Consider the following 19,796-nt stretch of genomic DNA (forward strand, 5'->3'; position numbering starts at 1 on the left):
TAACCAATCTCATCTCCCAGCATTTGTCTCTAAAGCCAACTGACGCTTGTGTTTCAAATAAGATTTAATGGTGAACTCTAGAAATGAGCTTTTTAATAGAAAACATTGTGAATAGCCCATAGGCTACTTTGGAAACCAGAAACTAGACTAGCCATAGCAGAAGGGAAATGGATATAGAATTTATCAAAAGAACTAATAATGTGATGGAAGAAAGTAAAGTGATGTGGACTTTCATTGCAGGGAGCAGGAAGGAAAGAGGATGGATAAATACTTAGGAGGAGACAAACTACAAAATGATAGGCGAGAGGGACACTGAAGGGAAACGAGGTGATATGAAACAGGGCTACAGAAAAGGTAAGAGTGAAGCAGAGTTGGAGAAACTATGAGGGTCAATTGCAGAAAAGGACAGTGATGATTCCCCAGTATATTCTCCTAGCTTTCAGCAAACTGCAGCTCATGAACTTTTGAGCCAAAGAAAGTATCTGTTTATCTGCAGTTCAATTTTATGTCTATAGCTGCTTTACCTTTGCCTCTTCCTACAGATTTTTATAAATCATTGAACCAATGATGGTTCTGAACCAATGATGGTTCAATGATGGGCTCTGCTGCCCATGCATCTGTACGCTGCCACTCCCCAGATCTGCTGCAGAGTAAAACTTCGCCCTGAATTCAGTTACATACTTGCTATGATCAGCCCATGAACACTCTTTGCCGTTATCTCTTGTGCTAGTTCTACCTGCCAACCAAGTCGGTTATTCATGAAAGAATCACAGTTTCTGTATCATATTAACTACTTCAGCTCTTGGAATCGAGTCTGACTTCATGCTTAGATGTCTAGTGTAAAGCAATGAAATTTCATACTGCTCATTCAGGAAACAGCACAATCATTCATCCAGAAAATAGGACAGAGTATGCAAAGGATAGGGTTCTGAAAATACCATCAGAGTTGCAAAGCTGGTAGGGAGAGATAACGTCTTTTTTCATTAGGTTAACTGGTGTAGTTGGAAAGATGCATTGGTGTTTCTATGAAGAGCAAAAAGGTGTGGGGAAAAACAAGTCCAAATGACAAAGCCATTCACCTTCTTTGCTAAAACTTTCCCATGTTTGACTTCTGTTCCATGAGAAGTTCCCTTTCTGCTGACCAGATTACTTCCCTTTTATTTATTATGAAAAACAGAAAAAATAAATCTCATGGGCTCTTTATAAAAAGTATTTTTCAAACAAAGTCACACAGGCAACTTTATAAGCATGCAAAATCCCTTAACTGGCTTATGTCTGGTTCAGGAAATGCACAGGTTCTGTTGACTAAAGTGGCAAACTCTTACAAAACAACCTGTAAAACCATGTTTTCTCATTCCTTTCTCTGAAGCCTAATTTTGCTTAAAAAACCCCACATGGAATAACTGTTTTTAAACCTGCATCAATGAGACTCAAAGCTGCTTTGTTAAAGACATGAAAAGACAAGAAAACATATTTTTGTTTCCGCATGGTTATATCTGATGAAGTATAGAAGTTTTTAGATAAAAGTTATTAAAGTAGTAATAACAATGGCTAACTATGAAATATTGGTTTTGATCCCTAAAAAACTTCCCTTTTTATGGCTAGGAGGGATGCAGCAAGAGCAGGAGGGATGCAGCAAGAGATAATTAAATTGGCTCAACACCTGTGAGAGACTTTTTCTACATCCAGGGTTTCCCAAATGATGGGTCTAGCCAGTCTAGAAAAAAAGTGGAATTTCTGACAGTATTCTTATCTCAGTCATACTACATGAATTTCTGCCACGCTTTCTATTTCTGCACAAATGAACGGTTTAGCATAAGAGACAAAATACGTACCCCAAATGAATAGGATACGTAATGCAGCTAAGAAGAAATCCTGTGATCTACCTTTTTTTTTTTTTAATTTATTTTTGTCTGTTGCTGTGCACCTGGAGAAAATCTGTTGTGTAAACACCTTGGTGTGAATACTACACACAGCTTTGGGCCTCCCCATCTCAGCAAGGAGTTAGCAGAACTACAAGTTGTTCAGGGAAGGGCTGCAGGTATTATAAAAGGTCTGGCATGGCTGCAGAATGAGAAATGACTAAGTAAGCTTTTGTCTGGAAAAGAGACAATGGTGAGAAGGGAAAATATAATGAAAATCTAGTAAATCACAAACAGAGTCCTTTGCAGGGATGAGCAAGCTCTTCTTTCCTCACAGCGGGTGTCATAAGTAACAGATGGAGGATAAAATATGAACTAAAAAGAAAAGCTAAAATTCTGATGTAAAGATGGGAACCTGGGCTAAGGACCACAGTGACAGTGACACTGGCTAAATATTTTACTATGTTTAGCCATGCAAAGGAATGTCCTGGATCTGCCTCTTAAATTGTTTTTTCTATGCAATAGATTTAGGACAAATGCCTTTTATTTATTTATTTTTTTATTAAAGAGTTTTATAAGTGCATTTCTATTACAGATTAAACACCTGCTGCAAACACTCCACTTTTCTCTCCACCTACCAGAAAGCATCAGTATGTTTTAGAGCTCCTAACTGCTCTCAGTTGAGAGCATATCTGAACATGGTGGCAATTGCCCTGTGTCTCTGTCCTGTACACAGCGATCATTTCGTGCTCAGCATTGTCCACAGGCAGCCATTACTGTTTTTAGTGGATGACACTGCAGACCACTACACTGTCTATCCCTGACACTTCCAAGAGAATTGCTACATCCAGGCTTCTCATTTGTGTTTTTTTTTCTTTTTTTTCCCCATTTGTCATTATATCTTCTTTGTTTCTAGCACTCAGTTCCCTTCAGTAATATCTATATTAACTGTTCCTCCACAATCCTAATTTACTACTACTACACGTGGATGTCATCAGTTGATTTACTTTCTCTCAAATCTCTAATGGAAATAATAAATGACATTAGAGTTAATCCTAAGCTCTGAAGTACCCCACTAGACAACTTGCTCTACTGAGATTTATGAAGTTGAGTTGATCATTATTCTAGTCAGCTATCAGTTCACATAATGAAAATCAAACCGAATCTCATAAGACATTATTCCACAACCAGATCTGATTGAGTAGAATCTATGGAGTTCTGTAAATAACTCCCTGCTTGTAAACTCATCCAATAGTGTAGCATTCGCATTATTTACAACACTCCCAGAATAACTGTTCTATAGGAATTCATTCATGTGGAGAGATGTACCATCAGGCAAGCTGTAATCCAGCTACAGCCAAACCTTACTCCCTCCCTGAGGGCAGCAAATACAACCCATGTAATATAATGCAGAAAGGGTCTCATGGTTGCAAACTTTCTTCACCCATACTTGAGATTATGGCTGCTACGGCTCCGATGAATCAAGATTATTTTCCAAATACTCCAAATAAACATGAAGAAGTTATTTCAAGAGACAGCAGGCAGTCTGAGTGGGCAGTAACCACTAATTAACCGTGAGAGAATTAAGTGTAGAGCCCTTGAATAAGAAAGCAAAAGTAGCACAGTTAAGTTAAAACAATTTCCAAACAGATCTGAAGTCAGAAAAGGAGAAAATACAATACTTGAAGCACTGCAAAAGCTATCCAAGTATCCTATAATCAAGGTCCAATATGTACTAGAAACAGAAGCAAGAAGACAGTAAGAAACTGATGTGGCAAAACCACAGTGCAGTGCTGTGTTGTGTAGATTGAAATTCTGCTCCTGAAAAGGTTTTCTAAAAGCAGAGCAAGCCTTAATGACAAGAATGTTACAGATCAGCAAAGGAGTCACAGCTATCACCAACCGTGATCCAGCACAAACTTCAGTGTTTATATATCAGGAATAGGCTTAGAAAGAAGGGCTTGTATTCATTTTAAGCAACAAACAAAAATCTGATTCTCATTAATAGTAACCTTTTCATCTGAAGAATTTCCATGTAAATAATTACGCACAGAAAAATTCCTGTATACTTGGGAATTTTTAGATGCAAAACTGTTGTCACTTCTGCAATATTGGGAACTTGGTATTATTGGGGGCAGATTTTTAAGTAAAATCTGAAAAGTGGAATAGTAAAACATGATGGTTTCTTTCCTCATAAAAGTCAGAAAAAAAAAATCCCAAATAGCTGCTTCTTTCCTGCACTGGAAAGCACCAGTGTGATTTGGAGAGGAAAACGATGATTTACTGCTTTGGGGAGGGGGCAGAGAGGACGAGTAGATCACACAAGCCAGTGTCAAGCGAGGATCAGTACGCTGCCTGAGGCGTGCACGCAGTATGAATTACGAATTGGGGAACATCCAAACTCACCTTCCTCTTGTGAAAACCGATCTCAGCCCCAAGGGGTGGAGAGGGCATTTACAGTAACATACAGCATTTAGAGCAGCTCTGATTGCTTAGACGGCCCAGTGCCGAGCTCTGGTGAAGTGTATCGCCGGCAAAATACCCTCCAATGGCCAGAAAAGACACACAAAAAAGGATTGTTTAAACTATGGATCGGTGCCACCAGGCTCCAGCCATGCAGAGCTAATAGATCAGCTGCTGCTACCTTGCTTATCCAAACGCTCAGCTGAAGTTACAGTTTCTCACTATTTTCTGTTTATGAAGATAGTTATCTTATCATAGGAGCCCAGGATTGTCACGCAACATTTACAAAAGTAAAAATGACATAGGTGTGGGGATAAATGGTTCCAGCTACATCTGGGATAATCAAATTCCCTTTTCCAAATCAAAGCATCATTGTTTTGTTTTACAAGCCCTACATCTAGGCAACCCACAAGTTTCTTAAGTTCTCAGTTGCCCAGTAACAGTTGCATGACTTTATTGCTAATGATTTGTGGTAATCCTGGCTATCGACAACCTCCTCTGACCATAATTTCTTCTCTCTCAGAGATTTGTCAGTAAGTGGTCTGAATTCCCCTTTCTAAAACCCATATCAACAATGCAAAGCATTTTGGATTTTATATATATATATTATTTCTGCCATACAAAGTCAGTTTCTCTAAGGCACATTTTAAAAACAAACCCCCAAAGTTAAAGAAAGATAGCAGCAAAAATTTCTGCAGTACATTAATTGGGCAGTTTGAACCTATCTATCCTCGTAGCCTGCTGTGATACCTATCAGTGAACGTGAAGTCACAAATGACTTTCAGAGTGAGAAGTTTGGTCTCTGAGAAGAAATGAGAAAGAAGTACACGTTTTTTTCTCTCGCAGCTAGACATAGCTACAGTTTATCATTCTTATGGTAAGGGTGACTTGGAAAGGCACTTATTAATGAACTGTCTAAGACTGGTGCCGTCTTACTATGAAAACTGAAAACAGCACTGGAATTATACACTTTTTTTTCCTCTCATGTTAAATGTTCCTCTGAAATGGATTCTCGACAAAAGCATTAAATAATCACCACTAAACATAGGTTATCAGCTTGACACTGTTTTAGTACAAGGCTGCTTTTCATTTATTACTCAGTAAAACATTTTCACTATACAGAGGAGATTTATTGTAATATTTACATGGCAATAAGACCCCTCCTTTCCTATCAGCTTCCCTGAGACAGCAAAATAAAACTCATAAACAGAACCTGGCAAAAGTTTTGGAAGGGAATGACAATAATCATTTGGTTTTCCTGGTCCATATTGTATTAACTATCCAAATAACAAGGATATATTCACTTTGTTTCTGACCTGAATTAGCCCTTTAGCTAATGCTTTTTGTCTGGTTCTGTCACAGATCCTCGTGGTAAATGTAATGGGAACAGAAAAGCTCCAGACATTATTATACTCTGCAATCAAAGCTTTTTGACTTTCCCATTTTCTTATTTTCATTAATCCGATTTTCTTGAAACCAAGCTCCTCCTTTTTCTTTCTTTGTGACCATTTGTCAAATGTTTCTTGCAGTGCAAAAGCCATTAGGCAAGAACTGTAACTGTACAAAAGCTTTTAATGAAATTCTAATGCTTAAGACCACAAATTAGGCAGTTGGGTTGAAGAATTGCAATATAAAAGAGAGGTCAGATACAGCTTTATATAACCTGCAGATAAGTGGGAAACCTGCTCCAAGAGAGCAGAAGTGTGGAACATTTACAAATATACACACATAAGTATACCCAAGATGTCAGTTTTACCACCTGCTCCTTTCAAGATGAGCATCAGTTATAAGCACATCTCATCAGCCTCCAGTTAAGCTACTGGGAGATGAGCCCGTGCCCAAGACGTTGATAAACTTTCACTAACATCATTTTTTTCCTGATATACTCAAGGTCTCATAATTGATTTCCAAGCCTCATTGTGCTTTCTCCCCTTGGGCTGTGTAGTCTTACTCATCGTAAATATAGATTTCTCTTTGAACTATAAAGGCAAAATAGATTTTCCACATTTTTAAGTGATGTATCTTTGTTAACCAAACCTAATAAACCCCTTAGTTATTTACCTAACAGCCATTTAAATATGTGGCAAAGACTTTGTAAATTAACTCTTGAAGTGCCTTTTTTTGCATGCGTGATTACGTGCATGACATGGAAAAATGTTGTTCCTTTGCAGTTTTACTACAAATTTACGGTGAAAAAAAAAGGACTAGGAAAAAATATTGGAAAATAAAACTCTAGATGTATAAATTTATTCACTTAGTCTGAAGAGTACCATCAGATATGTCTGAAATATCCAAAGATTGGGAACTTGAGACGAGACATAACTAACAAAAATAGGTATGGAATGTTGAAGTTATTTACATATCTCAGATACATTAAATCATGCAAAACAGAAGGAAAGTGCTGAACAGATCGGTACTAATAAAAAAAAACAGAAGGAAAAATAAAAGTCAATAGTACCCATCAGTCTAGGTAACGATAACAACAAACCCCTTTGTTTTACATAGTCCCACTGAAAGCATTGAGAGTTCATTAATTTAACAGTATCCCAATAAAGCAATATTGCTAAATTTGCATAACCCCAAACCAATAAATTTTCATTAATTTATGAACTGATGTATTTTAAAAATAATATTTTAAAATTTATTTATAAAAATATGAAAAAATAATATTTTTAAATAATAATAATCCATACAAGACTATCACATCTTCATTGTAATAATACCTAAACAACACTTCTCTGAGAGCTAGAGAAAAAATTTAAATGTATGAGGAATTCTGCAGGTTACGTTAATGTCTAGCTGGATATCTACTACTGTCTAGTTCGGTAACAAGATGGTTTCTTTTACATTTTATGTTTAAGACAATATTTATTGTAATTTGATTTCATTATAACAGGATTTCTATCTGAAGTGGACTTGGTAATGGTTTCACTACTTCAAGATCAATCTAATATTAAATTTTCTGCTTCGGACACTCTGGAAAGGGACCAACAAGAAGACTTCATGAAGACACAGGGGGATTCAATATCCCCAGTTCAGCAAACTGTGAGTAAGATGGCCCAGTTCAGTTCTCTTTCCTCAGAGACACAATCTCGGAATATTTAGTAGCTCCTACACTAAATCCCAGCATACTTAACTGGCAGCAAAGTAAACACTGAAAGTTTTATTTTTGAAGAGTAGAAATCTTATTTAGTGTTCTGAGTTGATTTTAAGCTCCATGGTCCATTTCCCATTTGATCCCTAGTAACTAAAATTAAACAGATATAACAAAAAATGTTTTACTCAATTCTTATTCCTTTTTTTTTTTAACTACTATTATTTTAAAAACAAAACAAGCAATCTAGCTAGATATTAATCCAGTGAAAATGCTACACTTAAAGTAACTTTCATCCTATTTCTACTTAAAATGTAAAAAAAAATAATAATAATTAAAAAAATACATCAAGACATTCTGTCCATTCCCTGTCAGTGGAAAATATCTTGCACTACAGAATTCCTTCTGACTCTTTTGGAATCAAGTGATCTCTCTCCTGTTGCCTTTATATTCACCACGTTTACCTTTCATAACAGAAGTACAACTAAGAATGTTGTGCTTTTGCTGCCTTACTCTGACAAATTTATGTAAACCACCCAGTTTATTATTTTTCATCAGACAGCAAAATAACCAATGTTATGCTTCTGTTATGAAAGTTTCAGGTGGAGAATTGACAGCACTGCTTTTCGTATAGCTTTATATAACTAAACATAGGTGCTTTTTTAATTCTCATTTAACATGAGATATCATAAACACATGCACTAGAACTACAGAGATGAGCAAGGAATTTAAGAAGTTACAAACTGAGCAAATTCATGTTGATGTGAGAAGCCAGAAAGTGTCACGAGGTCAGATTTGCTTTCTGCAGGAATCCCTGATAGAACAAAGTTCTTAAATCAATATCTCTGACCCACAGACCCACATGCAGATGAATGAAAAAGCTCTGCCATGTTCCACTCTGCAGACAACACTGGGTTTTATGCTAACTTCCCTTTGGGACTTCTTCAAATCGGGTTCTTCCATGAAGGAATATACTCCTTTACCTGTTCTCCCAAAACACTCTAAGAGCAAGTTGGACTTAGAGATGGAAGGGGAAAAGGGGACTATCTGATAATCCAACCTGACTTTTGGTTCATCACAGGATATTATTACATTTTCCCCTTCATTTCCCCCTCAAACAAAACAACCTGCTCTTGACTTAAACATGCGTTCTCAAAAGGCATCCGACTTGTTACTCATCCTTGATGTCAGGAAAAATATGCATAATTTCCAAGCTGAATGTGCTCAGCTTCAGGATCCAGACACTAGTCCTCGTTAAGCCTTTCTCCTCTAGATTAAAGAGCCCTTCGGTAGCTATTATTTTCTTTTTGCTAAAGTGCAAAAGGGAAGGGAGGAGATGAGACAGGAAGAAGGTTAAAATGTCTGCCTAGAGCCTACATGTCTCAGAGAATGAGTGTGGCTATGTTAATGAAAGGAAGTGATGTAACCAGCAGCATATCTGGCAGCTTGTAACACCATCAGAGAATGAGATCAAGCCTATTTGACTAAACTTGTATAGGACAAGATTTGCACTTATCATATTCCTGTCATTTAATCTTTCATCACTTGATCATACATCATCTTTTCCCTGAAACTGTCAGATCAACTAGTCAAAAGTTGCCTAAGACATCCTGTTTTTCCCAGATAGTTGCACAAATTAGGATTCTCAATTCTTTTATTAATTTACCTTTTAACAGTTTTGGATACCAGGTGACCAAAAAAGCTTTTAGACCTTTCAGGGCTTCTCGGTATTTATTGTCAATAATATAATTTTTAATGTGCTGGAAAAATACTTGTTCATCCTAATCCTAAATAAATGCCAATAATTCCTTGCAGGATAATCCCAGTTATAACTGCCAAGCATATGAGTCGGACGGCAGGACAGAAAGGAAAAGTTCAGAGTCTTCTCACAGCCCCAGCCCTGCTTCTCCAGCCCAGGATCAAATTCATGGGAGATACCCTACAAGCCAAGGAATCCACTGTGGCAAGAACAAATTTAAAGTCTCCTTCAGCGCTGAAAAATTCAGGCGGTACAGTTACGAGGAAAGTACTGTAGGAAATTATGACAGGTTTCTCAAGAGCAGCAGAAACCCCTTTCACCCTTACAAGAGGCAGATCAGTGAAGATGTCTTCCAGGAAGCACATCAAGCCCTCCCACCAGAAGGTCCACCTTTCAAAAATGCTAGAAGCATTGACTGTTTTGAGGGTCTACCGGGATCTACAGGCCCTGACGAGTCAGAGTCATTTCCAACTCACATTCCTAACATCTCCTCCGAACAACCATGGTGTAACAGTCTCCAGTACAGCACCCCAGGTCAAGATCACAGTTCACAAGTCATGGTCAGTACCTTTTCTACATTTTTTCTCCTGTTTTCAATGCCAAAATTATGCTTTTGGAATTATTTTCTTATCTCAATGTAACTACGCATACATTTGGTCTCTTGAAGTTACAGGCTAGAGTTCAGGATAGATATGTACATTTAATTGTCAAATCTCCCTATTTTATTGACTTTCCCTACTGAAAAAGTCTTCGGAAAGATGCACAGGGGAAAGTATTTTCCAGTAGACATGAAAGTTAAAAATTCAAATCCTCCCTGACAACAGGTTTATATCACTGTCAATCAATTAGCGTTCTCAAGGAACAAAAGTTCACAAAACAATGTTTCAAGCACAAGGACACGTGCATCTAAGAACGCATATAGATTTGTTACAGCACCTTAGCTGACCTGCACTTTTCTTGGCATAAATAGAAGAGAAGCTCTAAGACATCAATCCTACTTAAAATTAAATACAAGCTCTGTTTGTGGTATGTAGAGTGTAAAGGTACAAGGGGTAGTTCAGATACTGGATAGAGGCAGTCTGGGGAAGCACAGAGATCCCTGAAGAGAAAGGGAAGTCACACTCTAGTAACTCCACAAGCTATCTTTGCTGCAATGCAAAGTGTAAAGCATATCTTTATAATATAGTGCAGATAAAAACCAATGACTACATCTGCCAGGAGAGGGCCCTAACCAATGGCTCTAAACTGGTTGTGACACAAAGAATTCAAGGATTACTGAAAGGAAGAGGGGTTAAAAAAAATTAAATGGATTAAAACAGTTTACCAGGGGACAGGGGATGTTTTCAGATTACGTACCTGCAGAATGAAACTATTCAAGCTAAGGAGGAAGTTGATCTAAATCTCTTATTTCCTGGATGAATAATGTATCCTCTAGATCAGATGAGTCTAATGCAAAACCTGTAATCAGTTTATGAAATATATATATATACACACACCATTTTCTTCCCAAATTCCTGAGCTGCAAGGTGCAGAGAATGTAAAGCTAGCACCACAGGTGGCCCTATACGAAGCACCTCTGACTACTCAGGAAAATGCTAGCTGCTTCTTAATGTCTCCAGTAGTTCAGTTATCGTGCAACTTCAAAGCTCTTAAATAGCTTATAAGCTGCTGGCAAGTTGATATTTCTGGATAAAAAAAAAAAAACATCTTATGGTCACCAAAATAGCACAGACAATTGTCACTACTGGATGTGGCATTTGCTTGATGCTAGGATACCAAATTATAGAATCATAGAATATCCCGAGTTGGAAGGGACCCATAAAGATCAAGTCCAACTCCTAAGGAGAATAAGCCCAGTAGGCACCCCTACACTAATCTATACCATAAAAGATAATCATTATGGCCCTGCTTTGAAACAGAAGTTTTAGTGCTATGTGTTCCTTGAAATAAAATGCCCATGTGCCCATCTCTCAGAAGAGAATTCCTAGCCACAGTTGTTAAGTTTGGGAGGCAAACTGAAGTCAGTCCCTTGGCCCATGGAGAAGGGAACTACATAATAAACACTGCGGGGAATGGTGTGCTTAACCACTTACCCTCTTCCTAATCACAGAACTTCAGTGATAGCTTGAGTTACTGACAGCCCGCAAGATAAAATCAAGGAGTATGGAAAAGAAGGGGAGAGACACGTGCACACTCAGGAATGAAAAGTGGAGCATGCAGTTTGTGTATGCGAGGGAAAAAATAAAACTGCAAGTGACATTTTCTGAATTGTTTTTCTGTATGGAATTTGAACTGGGATTTCCTTTTTAAAATCAGTAATTACATAAATGCAAGAATGTTTCTTCTTGTACTCCGCTAGAGTGTAAAACAGATTCTGTGCAAGACTTATTGTGAACAAGTCACATCCAAAGAAGTATGAAGCATAACGTATAAATTGATGGGATTATTTTATTTTAAATTGAGGTGTTTTATTCTAATAAGGCCTTCCCTAAATATTTTCTAGCAGGATTCAGACATCAAGCTTAGGACCTCCCCACTGGAAGGGCAGCCGGGTTTGTATTGCTATCAGCCTCAAGTGCAGCAGATGTATTGCCCCTCACATCCTTTCCATCAGGTCAGTACAATATGTAGAAAAGAAATGCTGTATTTCTTGCACTTTAATAGTATAGTACTTATGGTAATAATTCAAAAAAGATAGATGAAACAATACCTACTAAATTTGTATTTGTGGGCTAGTTTGTGTTCATATACAGACATTTTGTTTACGACAATGAGATCTCAAGAGAACCATACCTAAATGCATTTTAAAATGGTCATTCAGAAAAAAATAATTTGTAAAAATGGAACTTAGTACTGCTTATTTATATTTTCACCATTTTGCTCAAGAAAATTGGCTTTGAAAACAACTGATTTATTGGCATAGCCATTTACGGCTGTATAACTATTGGCATTTCAGGATCCCGGGGCATTTACTGTGTTCTAACTTCAGAATAAAATATTAAATATGTAACTGTATACTTATAATCTAGATCCAACATAGAAAAACACTTTTAAAGCAATGATGCTCACTCTCTTTTTGCTTGATGGCACACAAATCTCTTTTGCAATCTTTTGACTGTTACATCATCCCCAGTGAAAGATTATTCAGCTGAAGCATAATTGAGTATAATGCTGATGATGCATGAGAATGCACGATATGAAGGTCGTTCTTCCGTAATGTAACTATATCATTAATACTGCAGATACACAGGAGTAACTGACACAATGCTTTTCTACATGTGTTTGAAAGTCATTTGAATATGTGTCAGTTCTTATTTTCAAAGCAGCATGCATCTAGTATCTTTGTAAAATCATACATACATCTCTTAACCTTAAATGTGATGCTAGTACACATTTATAGAAGTTTGTGAATATTGTCTACTGAGCTTTGAAAATTTGACGTACAGGGAGGGTATATATTACAGAAAGTCACCTTCATGACTCTTACATGTCTTTAAGTGTTTCTTTATATGTAAACATAGACGGTGTTCCATGCGTTGACATTTTCCTCTTTTGTGCTCAAGTAGTGTACAAAACTTTGTAACTCTGTAACGTACAAAATTTTCAGTAAGAGAGATGTTTGGGGAGATAAAAAGTATGCTTGAAACACTCTATTAAAAAAATAGTTAAGGTGAAATTAGGGTAATGACTATTTTTCAGATACAAAGGTGGAAATAACACAACTACCAAAACTCATATATATATATACACACACACACCAAACTCATATTTATATATAACATTTGAATATAAAAGCTCACACTTTAGTTAGGACTCTTGAGATCCCACTGACTGATGACTGATATTGCGGAATCAATTGTTCCATCTCATCCAACTTGTTCAAGAAGCATAAAAAACATGACTAGCAGAGCAGTGATGTAAAACCATAGAAAAACAAAAAGATTACTGTGGGATATTTCATTGGGATTGTTAATTCATATGGTGCGACCAGCCTGAGTCATTGAAATACTAATCATACCATTCATCCCAAGGATTTAGTCCCCAATGATGAAATGTATATCTGTAAGTTTATTTTTGACATGATTTTCTTTATGAGAAAATTTAAGTAATATCTGCATATAGATGCTGAATGACTGTAAAGAACAAGAATGTCCACATGTAGGAATTTACGACCATTGATAAAAGTAAATTACCCATCAAAAATAACTTCTTCAGAATTATATTTGTCAGAGTTTTGTAAAACATTGCTAAGGAAGAATGAAGTTACTCCGTACACCTGTAGTGGTATTCCATGTTTTTTAAGCTCTGCGTCTCATGCTTGTAAATCCCCTACCTGTCTACTGAAATGTAAAGGGAGGTGTCTCATTGTTATAAGACATAAACACTAAGAGAGGAATGAGTAAAACCGCGTAACTGTATCAGTCACTGGGAGACCTTCAGGGACTTAAGGCCCTTCTGAACGTCAGAGTGTTCAAGCCATCAGCAGGATGGCATGACAAGGCAGCTCAGCAAGCCCCCTCAAATCCTACAACTGTTTCTTCCTGCTCCCTCAGCCTTGGACAGCCTCTCTTCACTAAGTGGACCTTGCATTTAAATCAGATTAACTCCGGGGCACAGAGGTTTACTTCAACTACTTGTTTGTACACTTTGCACAAGGGCAGACCAATGTGCACAGGGCATCCAGGTAGTGCTGAAGTTCAAATAGTTTCAACATAAAGGGCTTTTTATACCCACTGCTCTCCTTGGGTAACCTTGCAAAGTTCTGGAAGTATATAGAAGCTTAAATAGGTGCGGGGAGGCTAGAGAATAACCTCACTTCTGCCTTTTTCCCTTACTCTGGCTTTCCATTAGCCAGAATTTACCTTTCTTTTTTTTTTCTCCTAACATTTGGCAAAGGTAACTATCTTTAACTATCTTTTAAATTCTTATCAGCACCACCATAATTAATTATTTTTTTTTCTTTTTCTTTTTCTGGTTAGCCTAGGACTTCATAGAAGTCATAAAAGGTAATAACGAAATCAAAACAGAATAAAAAGAAAGGTGTTGTTACACTACCATCCTAATTTACAAATTGATTGATTTGACTATTACTGTTTTAGAGGAAATGGGTCCCAGATGCAGGATTAACTTGCCACAAAAGCTCTGCTGCAATTATAAACCAGCTCCCTGCTGGGACTGCAGCACAGACATTATGAATGTGCCACAGCACCATACATCTCACAGGCAGTATAAATGTCACTTTTGTGTACGTTTTAGCTCCAGTTACCTTGTTAATTCATTTGAATATTTTTAATTCCTTTTACTCATTCTGAAACGAGCACCCTCCCCCTGTCACTGCAGTTTTGACACCAGTACTCTTACTGCCCATGGGGGTTAAGCACATCCAAAAAGCCTGCAATGATACAGCTGAAACATCCTCTGGGAGCAAGATACAACAAGCACTACACCAGAGGAAAGTCCTCCATGCACCTGCAGGTTGGCACTGGGACAGATCTCTCACAAGCAGCAGGTCTCTGTTAGACTTTCCAGTATTTGTGCTTCTTTGTGTTACTATAGTAAATGCACAGCAAGACATCGTACCACTCAGAGAGGAAAAATGAGAGGTATGAGCTGCCAAAGTCTCAACAGGCAGAATTGCCGTCCATGTGCCATAATCGTAGGAATGAACAGTGATACAAGAGTGAGAAGAAATGGAATAATATATTTGGCATGAAGCAGCTCCACTATTAATGTTTTACATTTCAAATGTGAATGGATCAGAGCGATTTAAATCAGGAGGGAGTGAAGCTCAGGAGAACGGGCCCCCTAGCCTGGAGTGAAGGATGTTCAAACTATGCCTCACTTTTCATTAGAGGGATGAGAGAGGTGGACTCCTTCATTAATTTTGTCCAAATGATAAAATGGCCTCACCTTCCCCTTTGCTGGACACAACACAAATGGTGACTCAGATGAAAAATTACTTCTTATTGACCTGAAAGAAATAGCAGACACTCACTGAAGTCACCTACCCACCCACCATAAAACACTGACACCTTTCATGCCAGTTGTGCGACTGTAAAACCAGCTCAAGCCTGTCGTACCAGACCATTCCCCAGCCTCTGTTCCCTCAAAAAGGAGTAATGAATCCAATAAAAGAGAAATAATCCTTAAAACACCCAGTTCTGGTTTTTGGTGACATCATCACAGCCAGCCCCATCTTAGTGTCCTTTCCTTTCAAAGAGCCACTGAAACCAATAAAATCAGAATTATTGCATGAATTGTCCGGTTTTCTACTCCAGTGAAAAATCTGCACACAACGCAACAAAGCAGGCAGCACCGAGCTGCACGTGGTAATTAGGTTGTAGCTGCTCTGGAGCCTGCACTTCTGCCCGGTATGTACTTTAACGTGGCAGGACATGATTAATTCTGAATGTCTCATTTCTTTCACCCTCTTCACTGTAGCAAGCAAATTAGTGTATTCGCTAAGTTTTTCCACATTCCATTTCAGGCAGTTTAATATTAAAAAAGATAAAAGCAAGCAGGCAAAAAAAAACTCAAAATAAAATAAAGTTACTGAGAAACTGAAATAAATTATTCAGAATCCAGAATAAAGAAATAAACTATGAACATTTTGTAAGCACATGGTAACCCCTCACAAGCTTTTTAAGGGGACAAAGACCAAGAGCAACAGAAGCTGTTGGTCTGAAAATAGGAATGGCAGTAAGAAACTAAGGATACGTAGAAACTAATTACCAAGAAAATATTCCTGACAACTCTGGAAAGTTACATTACAGTCTTTCAGAGGAGCCATAAAAAAAATCATGACACAGGATTTCCAGAGGTAAGCAGCAAAACACCAGAGCATGGCTCAGCAACCTTTGAGTACTAGCGAAGGCATGCAAGCAGATTTTTAATAGCGTGTGACATGATTCCTAATTTTGGCCATGCCCTAGCCCTGGCATCTGGAAAGATTCATCTGTAAGAGGCAGAAATTCCTCTCACACCAAGCTCCGAGTTCAGTGGGAGCCTTTCCCTCACCGAGAGCCAACTGATGGTATCTCCCCTTAGCGGGGCAGTACTTCTTTGTTCTTAAAAGTTGCTTGCCAGCAAGTTTAAACTGTAGTTGGGAAAAGAAAAATACGTGACCAGTTGCAGCGATGGAAAACTGAGAGCAAACCTGCAGAAACTCTGATGCAATCAGGACTATCTATATGGAATATCTGCCCTGTTCTACCTATTTTTTGCATTGCACATATTTCTATCATAGTAATTGCATGATAGGCCAGCCATTGCTTTAGTATGTCTTGAGAGCTGGACATGCTTAGAGATCTCTAGACAAGACAGCTTTGCGTTCTGCTGCTCATCCCTAGGGATGGAGTGAGGGTAGCATAAATGCTATCTCCTTTTAGGTGCCCTGTTCATTCTCTTTAGGTTTCTGACAGAAAGTGGAGAAAAATAAACTGCTTGAGGTGGTGGTTAACAGCACTTAAGGTCCTGGCCTCTTGCAGAAGCCTGTTTCTTGTTGCTGATTATAAAGGGATCCTACACAGAGTAGCCTCACAGCTTCAGCACAAGTCAGGCAACATGAAAACCCGTCTGGGCTCCCGGAGGCAGGGAAGGAAGAAATGTCTCATAAGCCACTCTCCTGACCCAGGGAATGACATTACTAACTTATTCCATAATACATTCATTTTAATACATATTCTGATGCCATTCATGAACAAAAGCTTTTGTTGTTGTTTGGTGGGTGTTTTTTTTTGTTGTTGTTGTTTTGTTTTCTTACTGTCTTGCCTGATAACAGCAAACAGAACAGATGCTTTGGGATGCTGTTCTCTTGGGAGCAGATTTCATACACTTTGGGTTTTTGCCTCGGTGTATCCCTCTCCAGCAAAAAAAAAAAAAAAAAAAACAGCACAGAAACAAACAAGACTCAGTCAAAACTTTGCTGCTGCTTCTTACGCTTTCAGTGACTTTACTTAGGTTTCTTTTTCTATGATGCACATTGTTCAAAGTAGCTTGTTCTGTCCTTTTTATTTATTTATATAAAGTTACAACATTAATTTATTTGTCCGCGTAGTGCAATGTTCTGGGGAGGCTGAGCAGGCTAAGATACTTCAACTAGAAAAGGGATAGCTGAAGGTGGATATGCTTTAGGTCTATAAAATTATGCACTACCTGGAGACGACAGATAGAGTACAATGACTCCCATACTTCACAAGAACTCAGGAACATAACAGGCAATAATAAAAGCAAGTACTTTTTCTACGCAATTCAACACAAAACACACTGCAAAAGGATCTGGTAGCAGCCAAAATCCCAGGCAATTTCTTTTCATACACGCCCTGTTTCTTCCACTTCTTAAGCATTAACTAGTAACACTAATGTTTTTCAATATCATGCTAGAAAGACTTTAGGTCTGCCGTTGCAAAACAGCTGTTAAACGTAGATGGAGGACAAGATCCTCAGAATTAAGGTTGAATGTTGTTATTAATACAGAAATATTTTGAGAACTTGTTGCTAAGCCAAGTGACATCTCTTTTCTTGTATCATCAGTATCCCTCTGGAGGCAGCTATCCCGTGACCTACATTACTTCTTCACACTACCCGTACCAAAGAATTGCTCCTCAAAGCAGTCAAGAATCCCAGCAGCCTCTATTTCCCAAACCCATCTACTCCTACAGGTAATAAAATATTTTTTCAAGTCCTAGTGTTACAGGAAATATACTGTTTACCCATGGCATATTTCCAGCATAATTTGCAACAACATGCTTACTCCTATTTGTCTTGTTCCCAGTGTGCTCTGTCCTGTTTGTATGAATCACAAGATGTTCCAGACTCTGGGGCCAAAGCAGAGGGAAATGAAATGCTGTAAAGCATGTGAACAGTCTTGATCACCCACAGAAAAGCTAGACGTCTCTCTAATACAAAATCTTAGGTGTTGCAAGTTTCATCAGCACAAGACTAATCATGCTTAGCTTTAATACAGGTCCTGGAAAATACCCCTATTTTTTTGCCTGTTTACTAGGGTAAGGAAATGCCTAGAAAACGTATCAGATATGCTAGTTACCACGTAGGTTTAGCCCCCAAATGGCAGTCTAGTGAAGTAGATTAGACAAATGTTAATTATAGTGGCTGTCATTGTCAGTCTGATACTCACTGTGTGCCCTGTATCAATTTAAGTATTCAAGCACAACCTTAAAAAAAATGCACCCTGCCAGGATTTAAAGGTTGTTGTCTTGATTCCACTTCCTATTACTTTATTTGAAACTCAGGTTGGACCTTCTACCTTGACAATTAACTCTAAAAGTTATGCAACATAAGGAGATTGCTTGTAAACAGCTAAGTGGAAACTTTAAGCATCATCCCTATTCATGCTGTGACAGTGAAAGCCACAGTAATTACAAGCACTGTGAAAAACATTGCCTTTCTTTCTGCTTCTGAACAGGCAAGCAGAACAGGTTTAAATACTTTTCTTTCTCTCCCTAAAGCATCCTGATCTTCATGGCACTCAAGAACAGCAAGACAGGGAGTTTGCCAGTCAGTGAGATTTACAATTTCATGACAGAACACTTTCCTTACTTTAAGGTGAGTTCTGCATTTACAGGGGGGGAAAAAAAATGTCTCGCTCACTCTCACTGTCTGTAAGTTTCTCTGGTATCAGGGGGAGTAATGGTGGGGATTCAAGATGGAAAAAAACTTATTTTCTTACTAGATGAATATCATAACAACTATACACCTCTATGATCATAAACTACCCAGCATTTTATTCCACGCCTAGGCAGAATACATATAGCATGTGATAATATTTAACACAAAAATATACTGAGAACCATTCCAGCTTTGAGCTTGCGTAGATAATGAGTGGCCATTCCTCACTAACAACTCATAAAAAGGATAAATAATTTCAAAAACAACATCCATCCCTTCCTCTCAGATCTCAAATACAGGCAGAACTGGTCTTGTGGCTTCCTCTGCCATTAATAGCACCTCCGGACTCACGTGGAAGCAGAGGTTCAAGGTTATCTTGCTCTGTTCTGGAACTGGGATATCCATCTTAGGCAACCTCATCACTTGTACAAAGAAAACTATAATATGTGATAAATGGTACTAAGCTCATAATTACACTGTGATGCTGGTGAAGGTATGGGTGTATGGTTTGCACCAGGTGCTATTGAAATTTAAATCCGTGCTCTAAGAGAAAATGGCTTCTTGCACATGGAAGGTGAGTGGAAAGAGATGAGTCAGCACACGATCCCAGAGCAGAAGGATTACAGTTACATTTCTAAAAGAGCTATAATTGAATTGTCGGCTGCTGTTCAACACAGAGCTTTATTCTTGCCGATTCTCCAAAAACACCTCACTAAGATTCCAGACCGAGTGACCTACAATTGTGAACAAGACCCAAAACCAAAAATTAACCAACACGAGTCCGTCCGGTTTCCTATTTCTAACAAACATGCAGAAATTCAAATGGATTTAATGCAACTACAGAAAGGCAATTCTATCATTTGTATCAAGAAAAGACTACTAAGAATAATCTGATACATTTTTTCAATGGTTTTGGATCTTAACTGAGGATAACGAGTGCCTGCAAAACAAATAGAAGTGAACCTGTCAGTAATCAGAGAACAAGAAAACA

At 38.0% G+C, this 19,796-nt stretch overlaps 1 protein-coding gene across 3 annotated transcripts in view; it reads left to right on the forward strand.

Annotated features, from left to right (window-relative positions):
• Positions 1-19,796, forward strand: part of FOXN1 (forkhead box N1) — a 42,049-nt gene that overhangs the window by 13,411 nt on the left and 8,842 nt on the right. For 2 of the 3 annotated variants that reach the window (XM_040532981.1, XM_040532980.1), the window contains exons 2-6: positions 7,222-7,370; positions 9,235-9,738; positions 11,682-11,792; positions 17,711-17,838; positions 18,646-18,742. In XM_040532981.1, the coding sequence (XP_040388915.1) occupies positions 7,248-7,370; positions 9,235-9,738; positions 11,682-11,792; positions 17,711-17,838; positions 18,646-18,742 (963 nt within the window). In that variant the 5' untranslated portion in view covers positions 7,222-7,247. The remainder of the gene's footprint in view (positions 1-7,221; positions 7,371-9,234; positions 9,739-11,681; positions 11,793-17,710; positions 17,839-18,645; positions 18,743-19,796) is intronic. The other variant, XM_040532982.1, reaches the window with a different exon arrangement.

Source organism: Cygnus olor, chromosome 20, assembly GCF_009769625.2.
Source record: "Cygnus olor isolate bCygOlo1 chromosome 20, bCygOlo1.pri.v2, whole genome shotgun sequence".
Lineage (NCBI taxonomy): Eukaryota > Metazoa > Chordata > Aves > Anseriformes > Anatidae > Cygnus > Cygnus olor.